This window comes from Phyllostomus hastatus, unplaced genomic scaffold (assembly GCF_019186645.2).
Source record: "Phyllostomus hastatus isolate PE091 unplaced genomic scaffold, TTU_PhHast_1.1 phas_contig_148, whole genome shotgun sequence".
Lineage (NCBI taxonomy): Eukaryota > Metazoa > Chordata > Mammalia > Chiroptera > Phyllostomidae > Phyllostomus > Phyllostomus hastatus.
The window spans coordinates 21,552,057-21,576,863 of record NW_025333607.1 but is presented as its reverse complement, the minus strand read 5'-3'; the positions used below and the strand labels follow the sequence as shown (position 1 = coordinate 21,576,863).

The window sequence follows — 24,807 nt, the reverse complement described above, 5'->3', positions numbered from 1 at the left end:
TGAAAGGTTACTGTTTTAATCCTTAAATGGAAGCTTGTTAGAACACTATATTAAGAAGGAACGGTTAATTTTGTTTCTTAAAAAAAAACAAACCGGAACGTTAGAAGGATTACAGGGATTTAATACGTGACTCCTAGGAGAACCAGAACCACACGTTTCATGGGAGAATAAAAGATTTTTTCACTTTCTAACTTTTTTTCCCTAAAGCAGATGGTTATTAGAAGCTTTGCCCTTTCCACACACGTGTGGTTTCTAGGCTACCGTCGAGTGACGCGAAGGAGGCTCTCACAAACCTCATCACAGGGCGAGTGCGGGTGGGTCGGTTCTCCAAATGCTATTTCTGAACCTTTATTTTTGAACCTTCTGTCCTGGAGGCTGACGTTTCTCTCTGTGGTCCTGAAGAGTTCAGTGAAAATTTCTGGACACGGGGGTTAATTTATTTATTTATTCTCACGAGAGCAGCGTCTGGACATCAAGCCAGAGAGAAACATGTGTCGCTTCTCCGAAAAATTCCGCGTGTGTCTGCCCCTCCTTCCACCCTCCCTGCCGGTGTCATGGCTCCGTTACTCGGACGCCGCGCACGAGGCTGGCGCTCAGTTCGTTTGTGCCTGTTGGTTCCGTTTGCTCGTGTAGTTCCCTCCTTGTCTTCATAGCCACTGTAGTGCTACGAGAGTGGGAGTGCAGCATCGGTGGCCATACTCTCCACGCGCAGCGGACTCCCAGCTGCAGTCCCCGGTGGGTGGCTGGCTGCCTGCCTGGGAGCCCGCGTCCTCCTTGTGGGAAAGGCGTTGAAATGCGTCATGAGAGCAGTCAGGTGCTGTTCACTTCTGAAATTCTCTTTGCTGCTTTTTTTTTGGTTTCGTTTTACTATAATACTGAATCGCACTCGGAAAGTATTTGCAGACTGAAAACTGTGATGAGATACAATGTCAGTTTTGAAGCAGCCGTCCGCCGCCGGTGATGGAGACTTGCGTGCGGTAAAAAGAGAAAAAAATCACACTTTGTCGTGAATACGTAATAGGGTTGTGCGATGATCGCCACCCGACTGAGGCCCCAAATGCTTTTCTGCATTCCGTTATATGGGCGCATGGACTTGAGGATTTCGTGGGAAGAGGTATACTAATTTTATAAACCGAGAAGTTTGGGAATTAAAGCAGAAAATGCCGTTTCCCAGACCAAGCCTTGAAACAGTGCACAGGGGACATCGCCCTTTTTTAACGGACAGCAACTGCTAAAAGCTAATTAGCACCACAAAGGGCCGATGGCAGCTGGTGATAATTTACCCTGCCCCAAGGCCAGGCGAACCGCCTGGTTGACAGTGTGGTTTTGTGTTAGAGTCGCATCCTTGTATCCACAACTGACTCTAAAAATCAATTTCACGTTTAAAGACCGTCTTCGAGCATTCTCTCGTGCGTTCGGGAACACTCCCTGGCCCGCGCTCTGGTCTCCGCAAACAGGGGCCCGCCCCCGCCTTCTGACAGGCGGGGCCCACCGAGCGCCAGTCCAGACAGACTCTCGTTCTGTGCGGCTGTAAGGGCCTCCGTGGTGTAGAAACAGGCAGAGGAAAAGCATGGCCCTGTTTCCTGCTGGAGAGGAGCCTTGAGTCTCTCAGAGCTGCCCGAAATCGGAACACCCACGGGGACGGGCCCTGGCCATAGAAAAGTCACGGGAGCCGCCCAGGCAGCTGGACACGTGCTAGTAGCCAGACGAAAACGTCAAAGGAAATGGGCAACGTCAATCATTTTAATACTCCGTTTTATCCAGCCCAGTCCATTTCAAATATTACTGGTTCGTCATGTCATCAAAGTGAGCATGACGAATGAGACTTTTTCACCTTTCCCGTGCCGAGTATGGAAAGTTGCATGCCGAGTGTGCGCTCACAGCGGACCCAGGTCGGGCCGGTCACACTGCAAGGGCTCGGGGGTTCCGCGGCCACCGTACTGGCCGCGGGGCTCTAGAGCCAGTTTTCCCCGTCTCTCCGGTTTTCTGCAGCAGTGGACTCGGCAAGGCACTCAGTGGCGGGAAGGGCCGGCGGCAGTGTGGTTAACACCCTGGGTCGGCGGTCCAGCCATCGGGGGCGGGGGGCTGCCCGCTCCGGAGAGCTTCGAGTTGCCAGCTCTCTCTGTGACCACGTGCATGATGACTGTCCTCCGAACCTTCATTCGTGCAGAACCAAACTGTTAGTTCCATGGTTCACAGAGAAAACCCTCTTCCAGGAATTTTCTTTAGCAAAGATATAAGGCGTGGCAGTTTTAAGTGTCTTTTTTTTTTTTTTAATTTTCTAAAGTAAAATTTTAGCATGACCCAGTCAGCCCTGGCCTGGGCGGCTCAGTTAGTTGCAGCGTCCTTCTGTACAGCAAAAGGTTGTGGGTTCAATCCCCGGTTGGGATGTGTTCGAAGGCAACCAATCTATGTTTCTCTCTTTCTCTCTCTCTTTCTTAAAAAAAGAAAAGAAAAGAAATGCCCTCAGGGGAGGATAAAAAAGTAAAATAACCCAATCACGAACACTTGGAAAGACTTCCATTACAAGCCTTTTTTGGAGGCAGTGATTAAACACACACGTGTATTATGTTCATTCCCATTGGCTTTTCTTAAAAGGCGTTTGAGACTCAGAAAAATAACATCATTATGAACCTCAGAATAAAGGGCGCGGAATCCGAGGGCTGGAGTTTGCACTCTTCTTCAGCTGTGTTTGTCGTCTGGCCGTGCGGGCTACCTGAAAATGTGCGTCTTCTGAGGTTAGATTTGAAGAGTCAGAAGTGCCTGTGAAACGGGTGCTGGTTTATGCACCTTTGTGGGCTAAGCGGATCAAGCTCTAAACTTGTATCTGAACCCGTGGAGCCTGGGTATAGACGGAAAAGATCGCAGCCTTTCGGGGAGGCCGCCACTGCGAGCCCTCTCTGCATCGCTGATGACCGCGGCGACGCAGCCGTTTTCTCAAAACCATGGTTATAATTGGACCCAATGGGGGTCTCTTCCTTTGATCGGATCAGAGAAACTGTGACTCCACACTGGAAATGTCACCCCTGCGAAAGGCTTGTCACCTGTAGAGCTGGCCTTTCCTCTGATGCCCACCCCTCACTTCACTCTTCATTAGCATTATTCAAAGCGTAGTTGTTAATTAGGTTGACACCTCAATTAGCATCATCATCAACAAGCGTAGTTAGGACCACTGGCATAAAGGAAGGAAAAACTTTCCTTCCTTGCAGGTACTCATATGTGCATATGTAAAGGGAAGGTGACAGTGTTTTGCTAGCTGGTAGTTTTGTAAGGATGCGAGCCCGCTCCGAGAAGGGAGCGGTCCCACCAGAATTTGTCTCGTCACGTGCCGTACGCACATGAAGTCGTCTCCCCCCGAAAAAAGGAGTAATTTGCCCGTGGTGTGATCATGCTGACACGTTCATCTGAGTAAGGGCTGTTCTTAAGTAATGTGCCTTTCTCAGCATCCACAGAACTTGAAATGGAAGGACGGAAATGTAGGAAAAATTATATCAACCCTAGGGGCCTTTTAAAATGATGCCAGTTCAGGGCCCGGACTGGTGGGGTTCAGGGGGTGGGGCATCGTCCCACAGAGTGAAAGGTCGCTGGTTCAGTTCCTGGTCCGGGCCCATGCGTGGGTTGTGGGCCTGGTCCCCGGTCGGGGCACGTGCCAGAGGCAACCAATCGACGTTTCTCTCACACATTGATGAGTCTCTCCCTCTTTTTCTCTCCTCCCCCTCTCTGGAAATAAATAACATCTTTAAAGGTCCCATTGTGCCAATTCCCAGATAATAGAAATTGGCATCATTTAAACCCGTTACTACTTTAATCTGATTACTGGTTCACAAGGCAGTGCCGTTGAACTCAAACCGCCCATGAGCTCAAACTTGACGGCACTGGGTTCACAGCCCGAGTTTGTCACTCACTAGCTCTCCAGCGGGGGCTCACTGATTCACATCGTTTAGGTCCTGTTTCTTCATTCGTAGTGGGGAGCACGCATGCTTTTCCTAGAGGACCCTGAAGAGCAAATGAGACAGTGCGTAACATTTGCATAACACAATTCTCTCCTCACCGTAGGTTCTCGATAACTTTTCCTCATTGCCCTCCTTTTATCTAATAATGGTCCGAACTATTCAGCAAGTGCCTGGAAAATTGCATATGCAAACGAGGCTTCCAAAAATAAAGTGAAATAGTAAAGTGGCCCTAGAGGATCTGTAACAAATAGCCTCGCAGCGCAGAAATGAACTAGAGCCACCCCCACCCGGTTTCATCTCAGAACAAGTAGATACAGGTCATAATTGCTAAAAAAAAAAAAAATCTGCCGAAAAGCGGCTCACAAGCAGTTTACTGTAAAATAATTAAAGCTTATTTATGTCAAGAGGCCTTGGGAGAAAAAGAGAGCATAAAGCGATTTGCATTAGCAGGTTTCCCGGGTTCCTGCCTTCGGTCCAATTAGCGGGCCAGCAGGTGCTCCTGTGGGTGAACAGACGCAGCTCTCTCTCGGGAGGAGGCTGGGTTCGGGGCGGACCCACAGCCCCGGCGGCTTGCCTGCCTGCCCACCGGGTTGGTGCCTTGCCGGGCCCATTTCTGAGGCGTTAATTTAACCGTTGCTCTCCGCCCTGCAGGTCTCGGCCCTCAAACACAAGCTGAAGAAGCAGTCCACGGCGACAGGGGACGGTGTGGCCCGGGCCTTCCTCCGGGCACAGGCTGCTCTGTTCGGGTCCTACCGGGACGCGCTGAGATACAAACCCGTAAGCCCGCTGTTTGCGTCTGCGTTTTGATGGTTCTCTGGAACGGGGCGGGCAAGTCCATCGTTGTAATGTCACACTGGAACAGGGTATCCTAAAGGTCTTTTAAGATCCAGAAATAGTGTGCTTTCGTAAAACAAAAACTTCACGTTCCATCTGCAGTTTCTCCACTTTCTGGGCTTTGTCCCTGTAGGAACCTCGAGTTGACATGGCCCACATTCTCGTGCATGTCACCCTATTTATCTTTCTAAAACTGGAAGACTTGCCTCTTAACCCACGAATGGTATCAACGCATTTCTAAAAAACCACCCAATCTTGTTAACGTCATTCGGGAATTAACCAGACAATGGGGTGTATTACATTAAAGAGTGTAGAAGTAAGTCCAAAATGAAAGTTTAAAAATATTGGATCTTGAAAATTCTGCAGTATTTGGGGATGTATTGTCTCCGTCATTTGTAACAGGCTCATCCATATAGCGTATATTCCTTGCTCATTTCACCATTTCTTTTTCATTTTAATATCCTGACACGGTTACTGTGGAGAATTGTCGCCAAGATTTGAGATTGTCCCAAAAGGTAGAAATCAAAATATGTTTGTGTCTCTCTCTGAATGATGGGTAAAGTGCGTTAGTCTGATTTCGTGGGGATCAGTTCAGTGCCCTTTTGTGCCCAGAGGAGTAAGCCGCAGTGGGTGGAGAACACGGACTCGGTAATGAGACCTGCAGTCCGTGGGGGGAAGAATTGCACCGATACCGCCCTGCACACCCCCACCCCCCAATTCCCCCGTCTCTCCGGACCTCCGCCTTCCTACTTATAAAACACCAGTTTTCACACCTGTCGACCTCCCGGGGCTGGCGTGGAAACCCCGCCATCAGCTGTGATGCCCCACACAAATGTGAACGGCTTATCCTTTTGCTGCACTGACCACGGACGCAGTAGCTCCCACCCAGCGGCGATGCTCGCGCCTCTGAGGCGTCGCTGGGCTGTTGGAAGGGGTCCCCGAGTGCACAGGCAGATGCGGCGTCAGCATCCCTGTCTAACTGGCAGGCTGACTGTCTCTGGAATACGTGTGTATTTTTTAGAGCATTGTAGGGCTCCCAGCACTGCACGTAGGGCACGCATCTCACACAGGGGGTCTTCAAACACCACATGGTTAGACGGTCCTGTTCTCGAAAAGGCTGGGACGCAGCCATCTGTCTCCGCCAGCACATGTTCACGGTCAGGTGGTTGAACTTCGGCGAGACAAACGTGAGCTTCCAAGACACAGGGACTAATTTGAGTCGTCAAGGCTTTAAAAAGAGAGATTGACTTCAGGTTCACAATACAGGAGGAAAAGTCAAAAGGATCGCTTTGCTTGAATCACGCCACATTTAAGTACTTCGGAATGGTTACAATCTCACGTTTCCTTTTCCTTCCTTAATTGAGGACAGGATTTCAATGACTTGGACTGTTTTTTAAAACATCTTGGAAGCCCATCTTCCCGGTGTCTGTGGGAAAATGTGTAATTTCATCGTAGGATGCCTTTCTGTGTACTGAGCACATCTTACTCTGAGTGTATCTGTTCATGTATCCTCACTTTCCTGTTTCTGTGTGATGTCTTCTTCCTCTCGCTGCCGGCTCCTTCTGGGAGTTGGGGACGGCGTGTTCATTCCGCACACTTGCTGCTGCCTCAGCCTTCGAACAGGAGCTGCATTTTGAAAGTATACCGAGTGTGTTTACACTGTTTCTTTTTTTCTCTACTTCTTATCAAAAGCAATAGTTGTTAAGGGAAATTATTTATTTCTTTGTTGTGCACAAAATATCATTTGCTGTTTCAGCCGTCACCTTTACAAATGACCCTGCATTCTAATTTATTAAAAATACATGTACTTTGTGTTATAAAACTCCTTATGGACTTTTATGCAATAGGCCCATGTCTCTGGCATACGTTTGTGACTGATGGGAAAGAAGACCCAAGCTTAGAAGTTACAGTTGTTTAAGGGTCTTGTGCCTTTGTGTACATGTATCTCAGTAGCGTCCTCCAGCGATGAGCGTACAATTGGAAAAGAAAAAAAATTGCTAATCAGCATTAACCGGCTATGACTTCTTTAACTAGGTACTGTTTTTCAGAGTTTCGTGGCCGTTCGCACACACAGAAAAACCTCGGTTTCCCTTTGGGGTGTCGGCAGCCTTGGCGAGAGGTCTGGGACCCACCCCTCCCGGGCCTCGGGGGGCCTCCCAGGGGACAGGCCACCTGTGACCCCCTTGGCTGTTTTCCTAAACGTGGACCTCAGTTCAGAGGGTCCTGCCCCAGGCTCCCAGGCCCGAGCTGCTCAGACGCCCGGCCCCTCACCGGCCGGCTCTTTCTCCGCCCCCAGCAGCGCTTCCGCCGTCTTCCTGGCCTTCCATGGCCGCCCTTCCCCCCGCCCCCGACGCTGGGGCGCAGACGACCCCTTCTGTCTACGGACTGATCGCGAGTGTTTTCTTTTCTTTTTTTTTTAAAGGCTTGTTTTTTTAAAGATTTTATTTATTTATTTTTAATTTTTTAAAGATTTTATTTATTTTATTTTTAGAGAGGGAAGGGAGGGAGAAAGAGAGAGAGAGAGAAACTTCAATGTGCGGTTGCTGGGGGTCATGGCCTGCAACCCAGGCATGTACCCTGGCTGGGAATCGAACCTGCGACACTTTGGTTCGCAGCCCGAGCTCCATCCACTGAGCCACACCAGCCAGGGCTTTGCCCGTGTTTTCTTTAATTCACCTCTTCTCCCTTTTAGTATATCATTCATCATATTTCTTATCATCTTTACAGATGCTCATCATTAATTAATTCCTATTAAGACAATAACTGACCACTGGGTACCCAGTGGGCTCCAGGCATGGATAGGCCCGTTAGATAAACTCTTTCGCTTCATCTCTACAAGCCTTTAAAACATGACCTTTTCCATTTAAAACATGAGGAAAGTGGTGTTTATAGGGTTTAGATAACCTCTCTAGGGTCCCCAGCTAGCCGGGGCTGGGACGTGCACTGGGTCCTGGTCCCCCCCTCCCGCTCTGGCCCCCGGCCCGGGTGGGATGCACCTGCTCTCTCTGGCGTCCGCCGTGATGTCACTCACGCCCGGAGACCGAGTTCCTGGACGTACGTTTCTCCAGAGTGAAGGTGCGTGGGAGGCGTTCAGTGCACACTTACTTGCGGGAGACAACTCGTGAGACAGAGCCTCAGAGTGTTCTCAGAGGAGCGCAGGGTGCGGGCCCCTCCCAGCCAGTGCGCGGGTGAACCCGGGAAACCAGTCATGGTGGGTGGAGCATATTGCTGGGAGTGGTCCCGTCTTCTGGGCTCTGCACCCCTGGGGCCCCTCCTTCCTCTCCCCCAGCCTCGAGAGGGGCCAGGTGGTCGGGGAAAGCCGTAGGAGATGCAAATACTGTTTCTAAATGCAGAGACTAAACAGGTGGCCTACCTACCTGCTGCCGAAGAGCAACTCACCTTATGGATGAACCACCTAGAACGGGGGAGCGAGGGACCGCAGCGGGAAAGTGGCACCTTTCTCACGGTGGCGCCTCTTTTACCCTCTTCCCGAGACACAGGGTCACGGCCGACCGATCGGCTGTGCCGGCAACTGACCACAGAGACAAACACAAATCCTTAACGCCGTTGGCAAGCGATTTAGTTAAAAGAATGGATATTTTGCTCTTTGGGGGGGATCTTAGCCAGTAGTGAGGTGGCTACTTTTTTTTTAAAGATTTTTTATTATTTTTAGAGAGAGGAAGGGAGGGAGAAAGAGAGGGAGGGAAACATCAGTGTGTGGTTGCCTCTCACGTGGTCGCCACTGGGGACGTGGCCTGCAACCCAGGCATGTGCCCTGACTGGGAATCGAACCTGCGATGGTGTGGTTTGCAGCCCGCGCTCAATCCACTGAGCTACACCAGCCAGGGCTGCAAGGTGGCTACTTTTGAAGACTTCAGAAATGCGAGCTCAGACCGATGTGCTGGGTGAGGTGTGGAGATGAAAGTGCAGGCCCCGCCCAGCACCCGCCTGTCTGGGTTCGGGTCAGACCCTCCCTCGGGGACTGTGGTTGTGTGTGACTTCAGTGCGCTAGTTTTCTCAAGTGTAAAGAAATGAGGTAATAGTATTTGGGGGGGCAGTTAGAGGATATAGGTAAGGGACTTAGAACACAGCTGACTTATAGTCAGGGGTCTCTGTATTAGCTTCTCCGTGAAACATGACGTGTCAGAAGTAGAAAACTCGGTTAGGAAGTCCCTTCAACGCAACTAAAACAAAACACCCTTCTCTGCTCCCCTAAAGGAAAAGCACAGTCGTAAACCTGAGGTTACTTTGAATTGCGGGATGCGTGTGATTGTGAATACGCACAATTCAGACTGATGATGTTAAATCTCTGGAGAAGATTGGTTTTCACATTGAGGGCGTGGAACCGAGCGGTTTCCAGAGCCCAGGGGACCTTCGGTTGGGAAGCTACGGTGCAGGCTCGCCGGGCGGGGGTCTCTCTACCGGCCGGAACCCGGCCGTGCTGCGGGAGGGTCTGCCTGACTCCCGCCCGCCCGACGCCCTTGCGCTTGGTGCTGTGTCCGCACCGTGTCCATGGCCCTCCCCGCGCCTCTTCACGGACACTGGCTCGTCCCGAGTTTGCGCTGACACCCGGCATCCTCTGTTTCCCCCCAGGGCGAGCCCGTGACTTTCTGCGAGGACAGCTTCGTGAAGCACCGCTCGGGGCCCATGAAGCAGTTCCTGGAGACCGCGGTCAACCTCCAGCTGTTCAAGCAGGTGAGAGCGGCCTCCGGCGGGCGGCCCTGCTGGGGGCGAGGGCAGTGAGGAAGGGACAGAGGCGTCTCGGGCATTTGTGTCGCTTCTGCGTCACCTCTAAACCCCGAGGAATGTCTTGGATAGAGTTTCCGGAGTTCTGTTCTTTCTTTTGTAACTCTAGAGTTATCATGGCATGGAACTCCAAAAATATTGGGTAATAATAACATTGCTATTAAAAAATTCCTCGTGGGAAGTGCTAAGCTGGTGGTCTCCCCGAGAGGGAGGATCACGGGCAGTCAAAACAGCAACGTGACTGTTTTCGGTGAGGCGCCGTCGACGGGGCGGGGGTGGGGGGCGTGGGGGGGCCGCTGCAGTGCGGCAGATGCAGATGGTGAACAGACGATGTTTTTTACAGGACAGTCCCAGTGTACCCCACTTTGTAAAGTCAGCCATGAATGTGCAACTTTTTAAAGCTTTGCAGGAATTTTTATAGCCATACATAGAAATTCAGAGAAAAAAAATCAGTAAGCTTACGGTGTCTCGATTTTTGGCTCGGAAAAGGTCACCACCTCCAGCAGGAGGTGGACGCCGGAACTCGGGGAAGGTGCCGCCCCTGGTCTTCCACCCCAGGGTGTGGCCACGGTCTTAGCTTCCGTCTACACAAGTTAGGTCCTTAACTCTTGCTTTTCTTCCGTCCCATGTGAGAATTTTAAGTGTCAGCTTAGCTGCGTGCATTCAACATCCACTGAAGAGCCGCGGTGGGTCACCAGCTCCGCCCGGGGCCGTGACGCAGGCGTGAAGGGGGCCCTCATGTGCTGTGGCCGGGCATGCGGGCTGGTGCGGCCGCTTGTGGTGGAGTGGCGGTGTGGGGGGTTCCTCCGGACGTGAGCAGTGCGTCTGCCCTGTGACCCGGCGATTCCACCTCTGGGTGTATGTTTGAAGAAACCCGGAATTTTAATTTGAAAGAACATATGCACCCCCATGTTTATTGCAGCATTATTTACAATAGGCAAGATCTGGCAGCAACCCAGCTGCCCATCACTATATATGGTGAAATATATATATATATTATTCATATATATATATGAATGACACAATATTAGTACTCAGCCATGAAAAAGAAGGAAATCTTACCATTTGCAATGGCATGCATGGATCTAGAGGATATTGTGCGAAGTGAAATAAGTCAGTCAGAGAAGACAAATACCTCATGATTTCACTTATATGCGGAGTCTAAAGAACAGTATACCTTAACAAACCAGACAGAATGCACACCAGAGGACACTTGGGCGCCACCACTTAAATGTGCACATGTCTTGTGGCCTGGCGATTCCCCTCGAGGTTACGCACCCTGAAATCATTCGCGGAAATTGTGCATGATGGCAGCGCGCCGGTAGCGATCTTGGCTGTTCGTCGGAATGGAAATAAATGTACTTTTGTTGAAGTAAGTACACTTTTGTATCCGTGCAGTAGAACAGTTCACGGCAGGGAAAAGAGTGAGCTGCCGCAACACCACGGGAATGAAGGAAGGGAAGGAGCTAGTCCTCGGAGAGGTGATGTGATGAGTCCTTTCAGGCCACGCTCAACAGCAGGAACAGTGAAATAAGGGGTCATTTAGGGAGACATCCACGTGATGAAAGGGTGAAGGAAGAGGCACACAGGGGAAGCTGGGGGGACCGTGGTCTCTCCCGTGGGGAGCGTGGGGCACACAGGGCGGGCCCTCTAACGACGGGAACGTTCTGGCAGTCTGTCTTATTTTCGTGAAGGTATTAACTATGTAAGTCATTACGGTTTCAGTCATTCAAGCACTGCATGAAAAGCGCATGTTGAAACGCTGCCGGAGGGCCAGCAGCCGGCCGTGGGCTGTGTGGCGGGCGGCTTCCGAGCCTCCTCGAGCCTCCGGCTCTGCCTCCGTCACCTGGGTCAGCCCCAGAGGCCACGCAGCCGGCAGGAGCTCCCCGCGCTCGCATTCCGCGATACCGTGGAGTAAACAGACCGAGACGGAGGGGAGCGGGCCCCGCTGGCTGAACTCCTCTGCAGATAATGCACTTGGAAGGGGTCCCAGAGGCAGCTCCTTAAGTAGCTCCGCAGCTCTGACAGCCCCATCCCTCCTTCACTTTACGGGGGTTTAAGCCGTTCTCTTTAGGGCTCTTACCTGTGACCTGCACGGGGTCTGCAGGTGACGTCACGGGATTGTCCCTGTGCCGATTCCCTGCCTTGAGTCCTGTACGGTGGCCGTGCCAAATGTCAGCATGGTGGGGGGGGGGGCGACACTGGGTGAAGTTTAGTGGGAACTTTCTTCTGTATTTGCAACCTTTCTATAAATCTGAAACTATTTAAAGTTTAGCAGTTTGGATTCACCCTGTATCGACAACCTACACCCTTCTCGAGGTGTAGGCTCTGTAAAGACCCGGATCGCTTTTCAAGTGTCTTGTATCCGAGTAACCGACATGTCACAGGCACTTCACGTTGCGGGGCAGAGCACTGCGGTAAAAGCCGCCGAGTGGCTCCCCACTAGCAGGCACGGGCGTGAACATGCTTTGACAATTTGGGTCGATGACGGGCTTGTGAAACCGAGCACAGTGGAACCCACGGGGCGAACACCCAGAACCTGAAGGAGTGCAGGGGCGCGGGGTCTCCGACGGAGCGGGGTCTGTCGCCTGAAACCTGGAGCCACGTTGTGGTGCATGGTGTGGAGCGAGCGCCGGGCCCTCCGTGCTCTGCCGTGACCCACTTCCCCGGCCCAGTGGGACGGCGGACGAGAGCAGCGGGTCAGAAGCCAGGCATTTCCCTCTCATGGCCGCTGGGGATTTTGGAAGGTTTCAGAAAGCTTTTCACGTAAACAATACATTCTTATAAATTTTCGACATTTTCCTGTCACTATTTTTAGAGAAGAAACACATAGTTGGCTATTTATGGCACGTAATTTCCAGCCAAGCTCCACACACGCATGAGTCGTACGGATGACGCAGCAGGTCCAGAGTGCTGGGAGCCTCCTGCCCACGATGGCCGTGAGGGGCCGCCGCACCGGGCACATTTCACGACAAGAAAAGGGAGGGGAAGGGGAATGTGGGCCAGGGGGCTGTGGAGACGCGCTGGCAGCAGGAGGAATGAACACAGAGAGAGAGAGAGAGTCTGCACAAGGATGCACGTTTGCAAGCTGCCTTGTTGACCCATTTCAAGCAGCGCCCTCAGCTGTGTTTTTCTAAGTGCGGTCTCAGAGCGCCCGCACCAGATGCCCGCACCTCCATCTTTCATGGAGGAAATCCATGAAAGATGCATGTTCTTCAGGCTTCCCTTCCGAAGTTCCCATTCAGGGGTCTGGGATCAAACCCAGGAACCTACGTTATTAGTGAAATATCATAAGCGCACACGCACTCAAGTTTCAGAAACTCGCGTCTCGTCTCAGTACTCTTTATCCCGTCCCTCATGCATCCATCCGTCGAGTGTGAGTGCCCGCCGCACCCTGGGCCGTGTGCCTGGTGCTGGCGGACTCCGGACAGCCAAGCAGGAAAGGGCGTCTGCTTCTGTGAGCCTTTCCTTGTGGCGGGAGGGGACAGAGAGTCGATGAAATAAGGTGTGTAGCGTGTTCAGAGCTGAGTCGTGTGGGAAAGTAAGTAGAACAGGAGTGGGGACCCCCCCGGGGGGGGGGAGGCAGGAACTGGAAAGGCAGCTTAGATTTCAGGGAGGGGTGGCCCGGGCCACCGTCCTGTGGGGTGGCCGAGAGGACAGCAGAGACGAGGAGGACTCGGAGGGTGACCGCTGAGAAGAGACGGCCGCTCGGGCGGGTCGGTGGAAGGTACGGCGTGAGCTGGCCGGATTAGGGGTCCGTTCCGGTGCCAGGGTCACTGTATGACCTGAGACATGCGGGCTGAGGTGTGCGAGGCGCAGGGGCCAGAGGGTGCTCACCCCCAACCGGGGGGCGGGAGACGGGGGGCGGGGAGACGCAGAGCTCGGTGCTGGGCACGCGAGCTTGAGACGTCTGCGGGGCGCCCCGGCAGCGTCTGGGGTCGGCAGCTGGATGGGTGAGGCCGGGCGGACGCAGACTGGAGGAGACACGTGCTCGGGGGTCATGCGCATGTAGAGGGCGTTGGAAGCCGCCCGGCTGGGGAGCAAGGGAGACGACCAGGGGCGTGCGTCCAGATGCAAGGAACAGTTGGTCCAGGGGCTGGGGAGTGGCCGAGGGCAGCCGCAAAGGGAGCTGGGAAAGACGCGTGGCCAGGTGAGTGGGAGAGGACGCCGGACAGTGACCTGTCTCCGAGGCCAGGTGGAAAAAGGTCACCGCAGAGCCGGGGACGCACACTGCCCCGTGCTCGTGACAGTTCGTCACGACAAGGACTTGGCGTCCAGCCCTGGACCCTGCCGTGGGGACAGCTTTACGGAAAGGGGAGCGTGGAGGTGGGGCCAGCTGGAGCAGCAGGTGGGTCAGGAGCAGGGGCCTGTCTGGGGGCCGTGGGGAAGCGCCAGCTGGGACAGAAAACACTCGCAGGAGGAAGGAGGCCAGGGGACTCAGTCTTGGGGACAGCCCAGACACTAGGAGGGAAGGCGGAGTCTCTGGGAAGGACAGGGAGGGGACAGACAGTGAGGTACTTAGAGCAGTGGCGGGCCTGGCCTTTTCCTGGCTTGGGTTCCTCATTTCCGGTGAAGCGAGGCCCCGAGCTGAGATGGGGAGGGGGAGGCGGCGGCTCCTTGAAGGAGGGAGAAGGCAGGAAGCAGACGGGAGACAGGAGACGAATGGACTGACTGGGGAAGGAGCAGGGTCGTTCCTGCCTGTCGGGGCGCACACACTGCAGATCCCGCCACAGGTGAATCCGAGGGGGCGTGGCCAGCCTGGTGGACGGGCCCCCTTGGGCACCTGCTGGGCACCATGGTGGGGGGGGCCTCCTGAGCACCTGCTGCTCCCAGCTGTCCTGCGTGGTTGGTGCCGGCCCCCTTTCCTGACCCCCTTCTCCCAGAAACCTCGGGGCTCCCTCCCTCCCTCGCTGCTGGCAGGTCTGGGCCGGACCGCCCCACCCTGATGTTCCCACCACGACGTCCCCACTGGCCGCCCTCGCTGTTTAAACGTGAACGCTGCCCGCCCCCCGCCTCCCTCCCTCAGTCCCCGGCCACCTTCCTACACCGACCGCTCCTCACGCACTAAATAATCGGTGTTTTTGCTTGTTTCCTGCCATTGTCCTCCCCCCCCAACCCCAGATGGTGGAGCATCGTGAGGGCTCGGGTTTTTGTCTGTTTCTTTCATTGTTGTGTTTCGTCTCCTAGACAAGTGCCTGGCATATAGTAAACATTCAATTAAATATTTATGGAATGATCGAACTAATTAATTCTTTGGTCCCCTGGTCATGACGTTCAACAGACGCGATTCCGCGGACAATTGTTTAAAGTCTGCCTGTTAGCAGACCCTGGAAGGTGCTATTGTCCCGTTCGTGTTGTTTGAAACTATTAGCTGTAATAAGGAATCGCGCTGAATGGGCTGCTTCTGCCCTTCAGAGTGTCCTTCTGTTTGTTCATCGTCTCATGGGAGTGGGACTTAGTGTACTTAACGGTCCTGCGCCTGCCTCACCTTTGGGATGAAATAAAACTAACAATATATCTCTACTCCTTCACATACTTCATTCTCTTGATTTAAGCTCCATCCTGACCTAGCTTATTCCCACTTGTTACAACAGCCGTGTTTATATATAGCTACTAACCGAACACCTTGCATTTCGCAGGTGTCCATAAACATCTGACGACTTAATTTATTGTAACACGTTAATGTGGTTTTCACTAACCTGTCAAGGTTTACGGAGCATTTATAAGGTGAAATATTTGAAATGAGACAACTTTTTTTTTTCAGCCCAAAACGTTATATAGCATAGAAAGTTTAAAGAGCCCTAAATAAGGAATGTATTTTAAAAGTAAGTTTTTTTATTGTATTTAGGGTTTTTTTTAATTGCTAAAGATTTCTGATTCATTTAAAATGTATTTTTCTCTAGCTCTTAAGACGTGAATTTTATTAAATTCGTTATCTTTGTGTCCAAAAAGGGTGGCTGATAGGAGATAATTTTTTGCAACCTGGTGACCTTTCCTCCAGGCGGCAAGGGCGAGTGGCCGTGGCCTGTGCTACCACGTGTGCTGCTCCCGGGCCTCAGGTCGGTGCACGGAGGGGTGGGCGGTCCTCTTGCCCAGCTGGGCGAAGAATCGCCCCCTGGCCCTCTGTCCGCAGAACAACCTCTTTCGAGCTTTTTAAAAGAATCAAATATTTCACTATTGCCATGCTCAGAGCTTTGATTGGTTGGCCGCAATTAAAGATTTGTGTAACATGCGTCCAGACCACGGAACCCACTGGGACCCCGATGAACAGCGTGACTTGGGGGGTTTTGGATTAAACGCCGAGAATGCGCTGACTGGTGCGGAGGTAAAGCATGGCGAGAAGCACGCGATTTGTCTCTGAGGGAAGAAGACCCCCTCCCTACCGGCCCTCTGGCCGTGGGTTCAGGTTCATCCGCGGATCGGACCAGAGCAGAGTCTTCATTGTCTTGTACAGAGCTCTGTCCTCAAGTCCATTCTGCACGCTTTGTTGCATGGTTAAAGTATGTGTTTTATGCTTCATTGTGTTGTGAACACCGAAGTGATGAACACTCATTGTCATCGAACAGTATCGCTGACTGAGGGGCATTTAAAACAACCAGTGATGTCTTTAAATTGACTCAGTTTCCTACCAAGATGGTCATTTGGAAACACTGTGGAAAAGCTGGAGTGACATCAGTATTAGCCAGATCGAGCAGGGGGCAGTTTCGCTGTTTGACACTCTCTCTCCCGTGACCTGTCACCCCACTGTCAGGCTGGGTCACCAGACTGACAAAATCCAGTTCCTCCGAGTAATGGGGCGATGTAAGGGGACAGTGTTATTGACCTTTGGGGTTATATATATTCTGATTTAAATCCATTTTATTTATTCATACTTTATAACATTTTGGAGTCCGTACTATGGAATTATGCCCATGAATATTTTTGAGATGTCCAGCAATTTGTGTTTTGGTGAGATCACCTTGCAGGTTTGTTTTCAAGTTTTAACTTTCACTTTGGAAATGCAAAGCACACTGCGGAGATTAATGTGGGAACCACCGCCTTACAGCCCTCTCGAATCCCTCTGAAGACCCCTGCAGCCTGATGCCGGTGGCACTTGCGCTGTTATTGGCGGCGCTGTCCGCCATGCCTCGCCACGCCAAACCCGTTCTCCCGTTCTCCCCACACACGCACGTCCCCCCGTCAGGGGAGAGCCGCCGCGTCAAGGGGATCGCGCGGGTCACTGCGGGTCAGGCTCTGCAGGGCCAGGCACCCTGCAGAGTCGTGGCTTTTCCAACATGTAACAGTTTGTTAGTTCAGAATTATTCCTGCGCAACAGCAGCCGAAAGTGTTCTGTTCTGTTTTGCTTACTACGAAATGCCTGCAGGGTGTTTGTTGACCCACGGTCCACGGGCCACCTGTGGCCCGGGATGGCTGTGAATGCGGCCCAACACAAAATCGCACGTTTACTTACAGCGTGATTTCTGTGTGGGATTACGGGTCGCAGTGTGTTTGATGCGTGGCCCAAGACAACCCATCTTCTCCCAGTGCGGCCCAGAGGCACCAGAAAGCCTGGGCACCCACTCTGCTGCGTTCTCAGAGTGGTGTGTGACCGAGGACCAGCCCCACTCGGGGCGGGGGTGGGGAAGCTGTTCTGGAGTCAAAAGCAGACAGGAGTGGGGAGCCCGGCTACCTTCCGCGGCCCTCCCCTGACGCCCCCTCAGTTCTCCAGAGCGTCCATACTTGTGTGTGTGTATGTGTATTATGTGTGTGTGCGCGCACGGAGTCCTCCTTCGCCCTTAAAAGCAGACGTTCGCACTAAGTGTGCGTGCCGATAAGTGTGTCTGGTGGTCCCTGGCAGGGCCGTGCGCAGAGTCGGCGATAACACGGGGCAGCTCCCCGGGTGATTGATGCGTGCACCTCCCTCGCCGGCCGAGTAACCTGGGGCGCCCGCTCACCCTCCGAAACGCACCATCAGTAAATAGTTCGGGATTTATCTCTTCTTCGACTCGAACGGTTCCACTCTGAGTAAAACGGATGGATTATTTCCAGTAAACACAAAAATGAAAACCTTTTAAAAAGTCCCGTAGCCTTAATCTTTGAAAGTGAATTAAGTCCTTTAAAAGGATGTCTTCGCTTGTTCCAATCGTCAGGAATGTATTACTTTAAATTCATCATCCTGCCTCTCCTTATTTTTTTTCCCCCGAAATGATCCTTAGTCCATCAAATCGGATCCCTCTAGTGTGATTTATAGCTATGTTGAAAATGCGCACAAGTCAAATTTCGCAAGCATTTTAAACTGCTGTACTTACAAATTAACCACTCGTTCTGTGTAAGAAAAATGCCAACATTAGAAGCTACTACCTGTTCTCGGAGACGGAGTGAAATGAAGAACCTTCCACACCCTGTAACTGCCCGACTGGGAAACCTCAGCCCCGTCAGCCGGCGTGTGCACGGCGGCACCCCCTCCCCCACCACCCCGGCAGCAGGCGCCCAGCCGGGCACCCGCTCAGGCCGCTGGGCGTTTGGTCCCCAGGGAAACGGCGACGACGGTGGGGACCGTGGACTTTGTTGTTAACGCCCATCCCGTGCCTGCGGGGAGGGCGCTGCTCGCTCTTCCGCGTGGTGCTCACCGACCCCGTGAGCTGTGACCCTCTCCCTCCCACTCCGCCGTCTCCCAGCCGGCTGGTCGCCCTTGACCCCGAAGCCGACGGTGGCAGGGTCGTGACACAGGCCTGTCCTGCTGCGGACCCCACGGCCGTGGTCATTGTTCTCTCGGACAGTGCCTGCCGTCCGAGCACAGCAAGGGCATGGCAGTGGACGAGCTGTGCTCCCTGCCCGCAGAGAGGCCTGGTTTTTCCGGGAGCGGCTCATACAAAAAAACAAAACAAAACAACAACACAAAACCCGTGACTGTATCTTCCTAAGCTACGTCTTTATTTAAACCTGTCTCACCACGTTTGGTCAAATTATTTGATGGCAGTAAGAAGGTAGCTAAACCGCACCTGCACAGGAATGTGTTGGTTTGTTCGCCGGTTTCCCTTCGTTTGGGTCTGCAGGGGGTTTTGTCTCGGTGCCGCCTGGGGAGCCCTGGGTTGCCCGCCCAGCGCCCCTCAATTAACCAACTAACCATTTAACCTTTCACGTTGAAAGCTAGGGCAGAGTGTGAGGAGTTTTTTTTTAAGTCAAGCCACTTTGTTTTAATTCGGGTAGCATTTACATTTCCGGGGTGAAAAAGCTAGGGATAAATGCACATTTTACGTCCAGCCCCCAATCTTCGAGTCCAGCATCAAACATCTTTTGTGCGTTTCCTGGGTCGCTGTCTGCCCCTGATGTACGGAGGGGGGACCGGAAGGGGACTTGCCCTTGGCCTTCCTCACGGAGGGAGGACCTCAGGACGACGAGGGTCCTCACAATCCGGGCGATACAGATATAGATGCCACAGATGGAGGAAATGAGGAGTCATTTCCAAGTCTCAAGTGATACACACAGATATGAAATGTACCATTGGTCAGCAAAATGATCACCTCGCGATAATCTTCAAAATGCAATCTTACCCTCCCCCGCAGGGTTCTGCCTATTTAAATTTTTAAGTCACAGTTTGATCTTACGAGATCAACGCCCATGAACCTGCCTGACACTTTTGTGTTTCAGTTCATCGACGGCCGGCTGGCAAAGCTGAACTCCGGAAGGGGCTTCTCCGACGTCTTCGAGGAAGAGATCACGTCCGGCGGCTTCTGTGGCGGTAAGGCCGGCGTCCGGTGTGATTTTCCGTTTTGCAGAGAGCAGCTGTCTTGATTTTTGCGCCTGCGTCTGACGTGAGCCGTTTCGTAAGCAACCACCTTCTCCTAAACCTGTAGTGTGTTCGAGGCATGTTTTCGCCTCAGCAGGGCTGTCGGTGGACTTCGCCCGTGTCCATCACTCAAGGCCTCAGCGTGGCCTCGCGTGGGTGGGCGGTGGTTCGTTTGTCGAGCTCTCACTACCCCTGGGCGCGGTGGTTGCCCCGAAGTGCCGAGTCGCTGTCCCCCGGCCCCTCCTCCCGGCTCGCCCTCCCTGCTCGCAGGTCCCCGGGGTGGCTGCTGCTCGGGGGGGGGGGGCGGGGGGGGGCGGGCGCGGCAGCAGCGGGTGGCGGCTCCACCCAGCAAGACCGCTGCGAACGCACCTCAGCTTCTGCGTTGCCGAGCGAGTGGCTTCGGCGGAAGCCCTTACTTCTCCGCTCCGGGGGCCACGGCGGCGTCAGGAAGGGACAGCTTCCCACCCCTTGGGCGGAGCTGTCCTGGAAGTGGTCTGAGGGGGCGTGTTGTTTCGTGGGCGCCATCCCCCGTTTTTAGTCCAGCTCGTTCACTTCGATGTGGCTGAGCAGCTGCGTTGCTGGGGGTGCCAATGAGCGAACCGCGTCCTCCTTGTCCAGGCGACGAGTGACGCGGGACCCGCGGGACCCGACGCCGAGCTTGAGCCCTTGGCCTGGCTGTCCCTTCAGCCGGTGGAGCCCTTGGCCTGGCTGTCCCTTCAGCCGGTGTTTGCTGAGCGCTTGTGCGCACGAGCATTGTTCCCGGTAACGGGGGGAACCACACACGCAGAGACCCCCGACGCATTCGTCTCCACCTGGTGCAGCGGTCATTGTTCTGCTGCCTGTGGGTTTGCCTTGGGAACAAGAAATCCTTTAGTCCACGTACGAGTAAACAGGGGCTAGAATTGAGAAATAAAACACAAAAAGACAAATAGTACCCATCTACAGATTTCCTAGAATTTAATTTTATTCTTAAGATTGATTTTTCACCATGGAAATACAAAAGCCATTAAGGTCATTTGTTTGTTGAAAGAGGTACCGTGGCCCAAGCACATTGACCTTGGCCTGGTGGCGTTGCCCTTGGCCTGGCGGCCTTGCCCTTGGCCTGGTGGCCTTGACCTTGGCCTGGCGGAGGCACAGCGCGTCACTGAAGGAATGCAGTGTCGGGCAAGGACTCAGTTGACTTGACTCGGCAGGTGCCCAGCGTGGAGTGGTCCACCCCCTGCTGCTCACGGGTAGAAACTCAGCTTCAGTGGAACTTTCGTGTTAGAATAAGGCTTTTTTACTTTTCACCGCAGACAAGCAAAACGTTGTCAGCTCTCGGACAAATGGCTGGAGGCGCCGATGGGGGATTTACATAACTGCTGTCTCATTAGCTTTAGGACCCGTGGGGCCGGTGTCGTCCGCGGAATTGAAGATGACACCCTGTGACAGTCATGGGGTCGTGCTGTGATCCTTCTGTGCGGCTCCGTTCTGTCGTCCCACCCGCGGGTCCAGATGACCCTGCGACAGAGCGGTGGGGGTGGGGGGGGCTTCTCTGGAAGCTGGAGGAGTCACCACAGTCTTCGCACTGGGTCTTACTGTTCAAAAAGGATCGGAGAATATCGGTCACCAGCTGGCATGTGACTTAGAGTCCTCGTTGCCCGCGCAACTTAACGCCAACCGCTTTGTTTGTTCTTTCTGGAAACGAAAAAGGTTCCAAATTGTTGCCTTCATCTGGAGCCGGTGCTGATCCGACACGGCTCGCCAGGTGTTAACTCCAGCAGATACAGCGAGGGAGTACACGGAAAATTACACCTGGCTGGCACGTGCTATTTCTAATTACCAGAGTCCAGGCTGTCTTCGCGGAGATGTGAATAGATGACGCTTAGAAGAAAATGAAGCAGAATTTATGGGGATTTGAAATAAGAAAGATAGGTGATCTAACACAAATTGATGAGGCACTTACGAATGAAGATAGAGACACAGTTCCAGAAACGGTTTCCAGAGGTCAGCCCTGCCCTTCGTCACCCGCACGACGTCGGGACACAGAAGATGCACGTCTGTGGTCATGGCGGTGAACTGTCCTGCCCAGCAGTCACTCGCCACAACTGGGTCCTTTCTCTCGAGCTCACAGTGACAGTGATAATGACTGTTCACACTCGCTGGACATTGATACGGGCCAGGTGTCCCCTCAGTCCTTCACTCAAGGTCACGCACGGTGGGGCAGAGTCCAGCCTAAGGCGTCCCCAGCCTCAGAGCTGGCGTTAACAGTTTTCGTGACGTCCTTCTTGTGGTGAGCGAGCTTCCTCATCAGAAAACACTCCACAAGCAACAGCAGCGCCCAAGCCTTCGCCGCGCCCGCTGGGTAAAAGTACCATCCCTGCATCTCTGGGAGATCTGTTGGAGACTTTTCTTTTATACGTAAAGCCCTCAGAAAGGTCAGCGTAGGAGAAGTCACCATCTGCTAATGCGGAAGAAAAGATGATGTCCCTGCAAGTGAAAATAAGTAGGGGCTTTCAGAGAAGCGTCTCCGATGTGCCCTGTCTCCGTCACTGTGGTGGCCGCGTGTGAGCTGCTGTACCTGCTTCTGACGTGCGTGGTTGCGGTCAGACGAACGTGGCCGTGGGGAAGCGTCCTGACTCTCGGGGGCCTGGAAAAAGGCACCACGCAGGGCCGTCACAGGCGGTGCATCCGAACTCACAGTTCGGCCGGAACGGCGGGTGACAGCGCCTCGGTTGCACGTGGGTGTCCCGCATCTGTGCTCGCTGCCCCGCGAGTCCCTGTGGTCAGGGCTGTTCAAGAGATCCCACATTCCCCCTGACTCTGTCCACGGGACCCTTGTGGGGAGTCCTACCCTCGCGGGAAATGTGCAAAGGGAAGGGCAGCCGGAGAGGCGGAAAGGTCATAGACAAGGTCGCGTAGAGCAGGGTGCGACCCCAGTGTTGGTCTGTGCCGAAGCGCTGGAGCAGTGCGTAGGTGAGAACGTTTTTTTCTGTATTTTTAAAAAAATTCCTGGCTGGCGTAGCTCAGTGGATTGAGCGCAGGCTGCGAACCAGGCATCGCAGGTTCGATTCCCAGTCAGGGCACATGCCTGGGTTGCAGGCCATGACCCCCAGCAACCACACATTGATGTTTCTCTCTCTCTCTCTCTCTCTCCCTCCCTTCCCTCTCTAAAAATAAATAAATAAAATCTTTAAAAAAAAGTTAAACTTACCATCACCACATTACCCAACAAATCTGCCACTAAGTATATACTCAAGGAAAAAAAATGAAAGCAGGTGTTAAAACAAACAAACAAAAGTTTAAAATACAACTAGTCCGAAAGCCACTTGCAACGATCTAAGCTCCAAAAAGGAGAAGCGTTTCCCGCGCGGCGTTCCGTGGCGGTGCGCTGCCTGCTCTCCGCGAACGCCGCTTGTTTCCTCACTGGCTTTCCGGTGCACACTGTTACTTACTTAATTCTAGCTCTCCCTTTCTTGCTGGCTGAGGTGGTGAAGGAACTGGAGGGGTGGCAAGCGATCATCAGTTTCTGTTACTGTTTTGGCCTCAGAGAACACTGGAGACCAATTTACATTTGGGGGATGAGTGGCTGCAGATTACTGGGATTGAAACAAATGCATCTGAAGAGAAAGTCTCTGTGCACATGAGAGACGCGGTGCGTCCTCAAGGATGAGAACCCGACTTGTTGGACGAACAAGAACAATATTAAGGATTTTCTCAATGATGGTTTCATTCCCGTAATCCTGTCACATTAATGAAGGGCTCAGGGATTTGTTTTTTCTTTTCTTTTTTCTTTTCTTCTCTTCTCTGCTTTTCTCTTCTCTTCTCCTCTCCTCTCCCTCTCTCCTCTCCTCTCCTCTCCTCTCCTCTCCTCTCTTCTCCTTTCCTTTCCTTTCTTTTCTTCTCTTTTCTTTTTTTGGCATTCAAATTCATTTCTAAGAGAAAAACAGCCTCACAAAACATTTTCAAAGAGTGATGTGCTTGCCTCGGAAACTGTGTGCCGACGGGAACCTTCGGTCTTGAACGCCCTGGATTCGAGGAGACAAGTGCCCTTTCAACCTCTTTACAGCAGGGGCCGACTGAAGTTGTGCCTCCTGTGCTCCTGCGTCGTGGGCCGCTTGCTCAGGGGCCTCCTGTCTGCCCCCCCCCCGCCCCCGCACTGCGCCGTCCAGGTCCTGACCGGTGTTTCTCGCTCTAGCGGCCCCTCTCCGGCCTCGGCTCTGAGCGGCCGGCTCTCCCTGTCACGAGCTGCCGTGCGGGGATGCAGAGGGGCGCCCCCTGTGACGTCAGTGCCGCCCCGGGTCACTCAGCAGCCTGCAGGCGTGGCACCTCAGAGCGGAAGGACCGGGCCGGGGGTTTAAACACCTAGACTCGTGTCTTTGGGGCCTCGGGCAAGTAAGGGACGCCCTCCGCGCCTCGGGCTCCCCACTCGGCAAGTGACTGGTAACGATCACTAGTGTCCTGGGTGTGTCCCAGATGCGGCAGGTGCCACACTGAACACTGTAGCTGCCAGGGGACGGGCCTGTCCTCAAGTCACAGCTCCCCAGGACAGAGTGAACCGGATTCCCAGATCCACCCACTCCAAGGCCGCCCCCCTCTCCTGGGGTGACCCTGACCCTGCTTCTACTGATTTTAATCAAAAAGTACAACTTAAACGATGTAATGTAGACTTTCAAGAGAGAGAAGATGACCTGTTCTAGGGACTCTGTGTCCTGGGTCGGGTCTGCGTGGCCCTCAGGAGCTCGTTCTGTGAGCACTTAGACGACCAAGACGGCAGATGGCACCTAACGGAGTCTGTGGGCACAGGGCACAGCTTTGGATGGTTTGTGCGGCCTCGTCTTTTTCTTTTTTTGCCTTCTGACGTCATCTTAGTGACTAAATTATCATAGTTGGAGCGGGAGACGGTCACTGGCTCTGTTAGAACTGGTTTGTTCATTCCCAGCTTTCCTGGACCCACGATGCTCTCAGGCCAGAGCCGCATTCGCTCCACTTGTTGGGGTGATATCTTTCAGATTTGGGCTTCCAGCTAGAGAATATCTTCAAACGATGATTGCGGTGTAACGGCATTGAAATCAAGTTTGCTGTCAATTCATGTTAATATACAACACCCCCAGAAACTCTTTTATTTTTGTCCTCAAGGTTTTTGGCATTCCTAAATACGCTTTTAGTTTTTTCTTCCCCTAGTCACTTGATACATTGTTTTGAAATGAGCCTAATTGAGTAAAAGAGGCAAAACTTCTACAAAACAACATAGACATAGAACATTGAAAAATCAGTTTAAAAGACATGGGAATTTTGGCTTTCAACAGAGAGGTTATATTTTGCCCTCTGAAGATAATATTAAAAACGAAAGACAGTAGAATGCTTTAATATGTTAGCTTCACACTTGAGTCAGAAAGAGTGTCTGTCTGTGCTTAAAAATGGTCATTACTGTGTTCCCGAGAATTAGAGCAATTTATTATTCTTACAGCAGGCCATTCCTTCTTTCACAACATTGCGGAAAAATGCAGTTTGCTCACGGAAATC

At 52.9% G+C, this 24,807-nt stretch overlaps 1 protein-coding gene across 3 annotated transcripts in view; it reads left to right on the top strand.

Moving 5' to 3' along the window:
- The window catches only part of DENND1B (DENN domain containing 1B), a 153,327-nt gene that overhangs the window by 104,734 nt on the left and 23,786 nt on the right, over positions 1–24,807 (top strand). For all 3 annotated transcript variants that reach the window (XM_045859644.1, XM_045859661.1, XM_045859653.1), the window contains 3 exons: positions 4,605–4,730; positions 9,381–9,482; positions 19,164–19,254. In XM_045859644.1, coding sequence (XP_045715600.1) covers positions 4,605–4,730; positions 9,381–9,482; positions 19,164–19,254 — 319 coding nt within the window. The remainder of the gene's footprint in view (positions 1–4,604; positions 4,731–9,380; positions 9,483–19,163; positions 19,255–24,807) is intronic.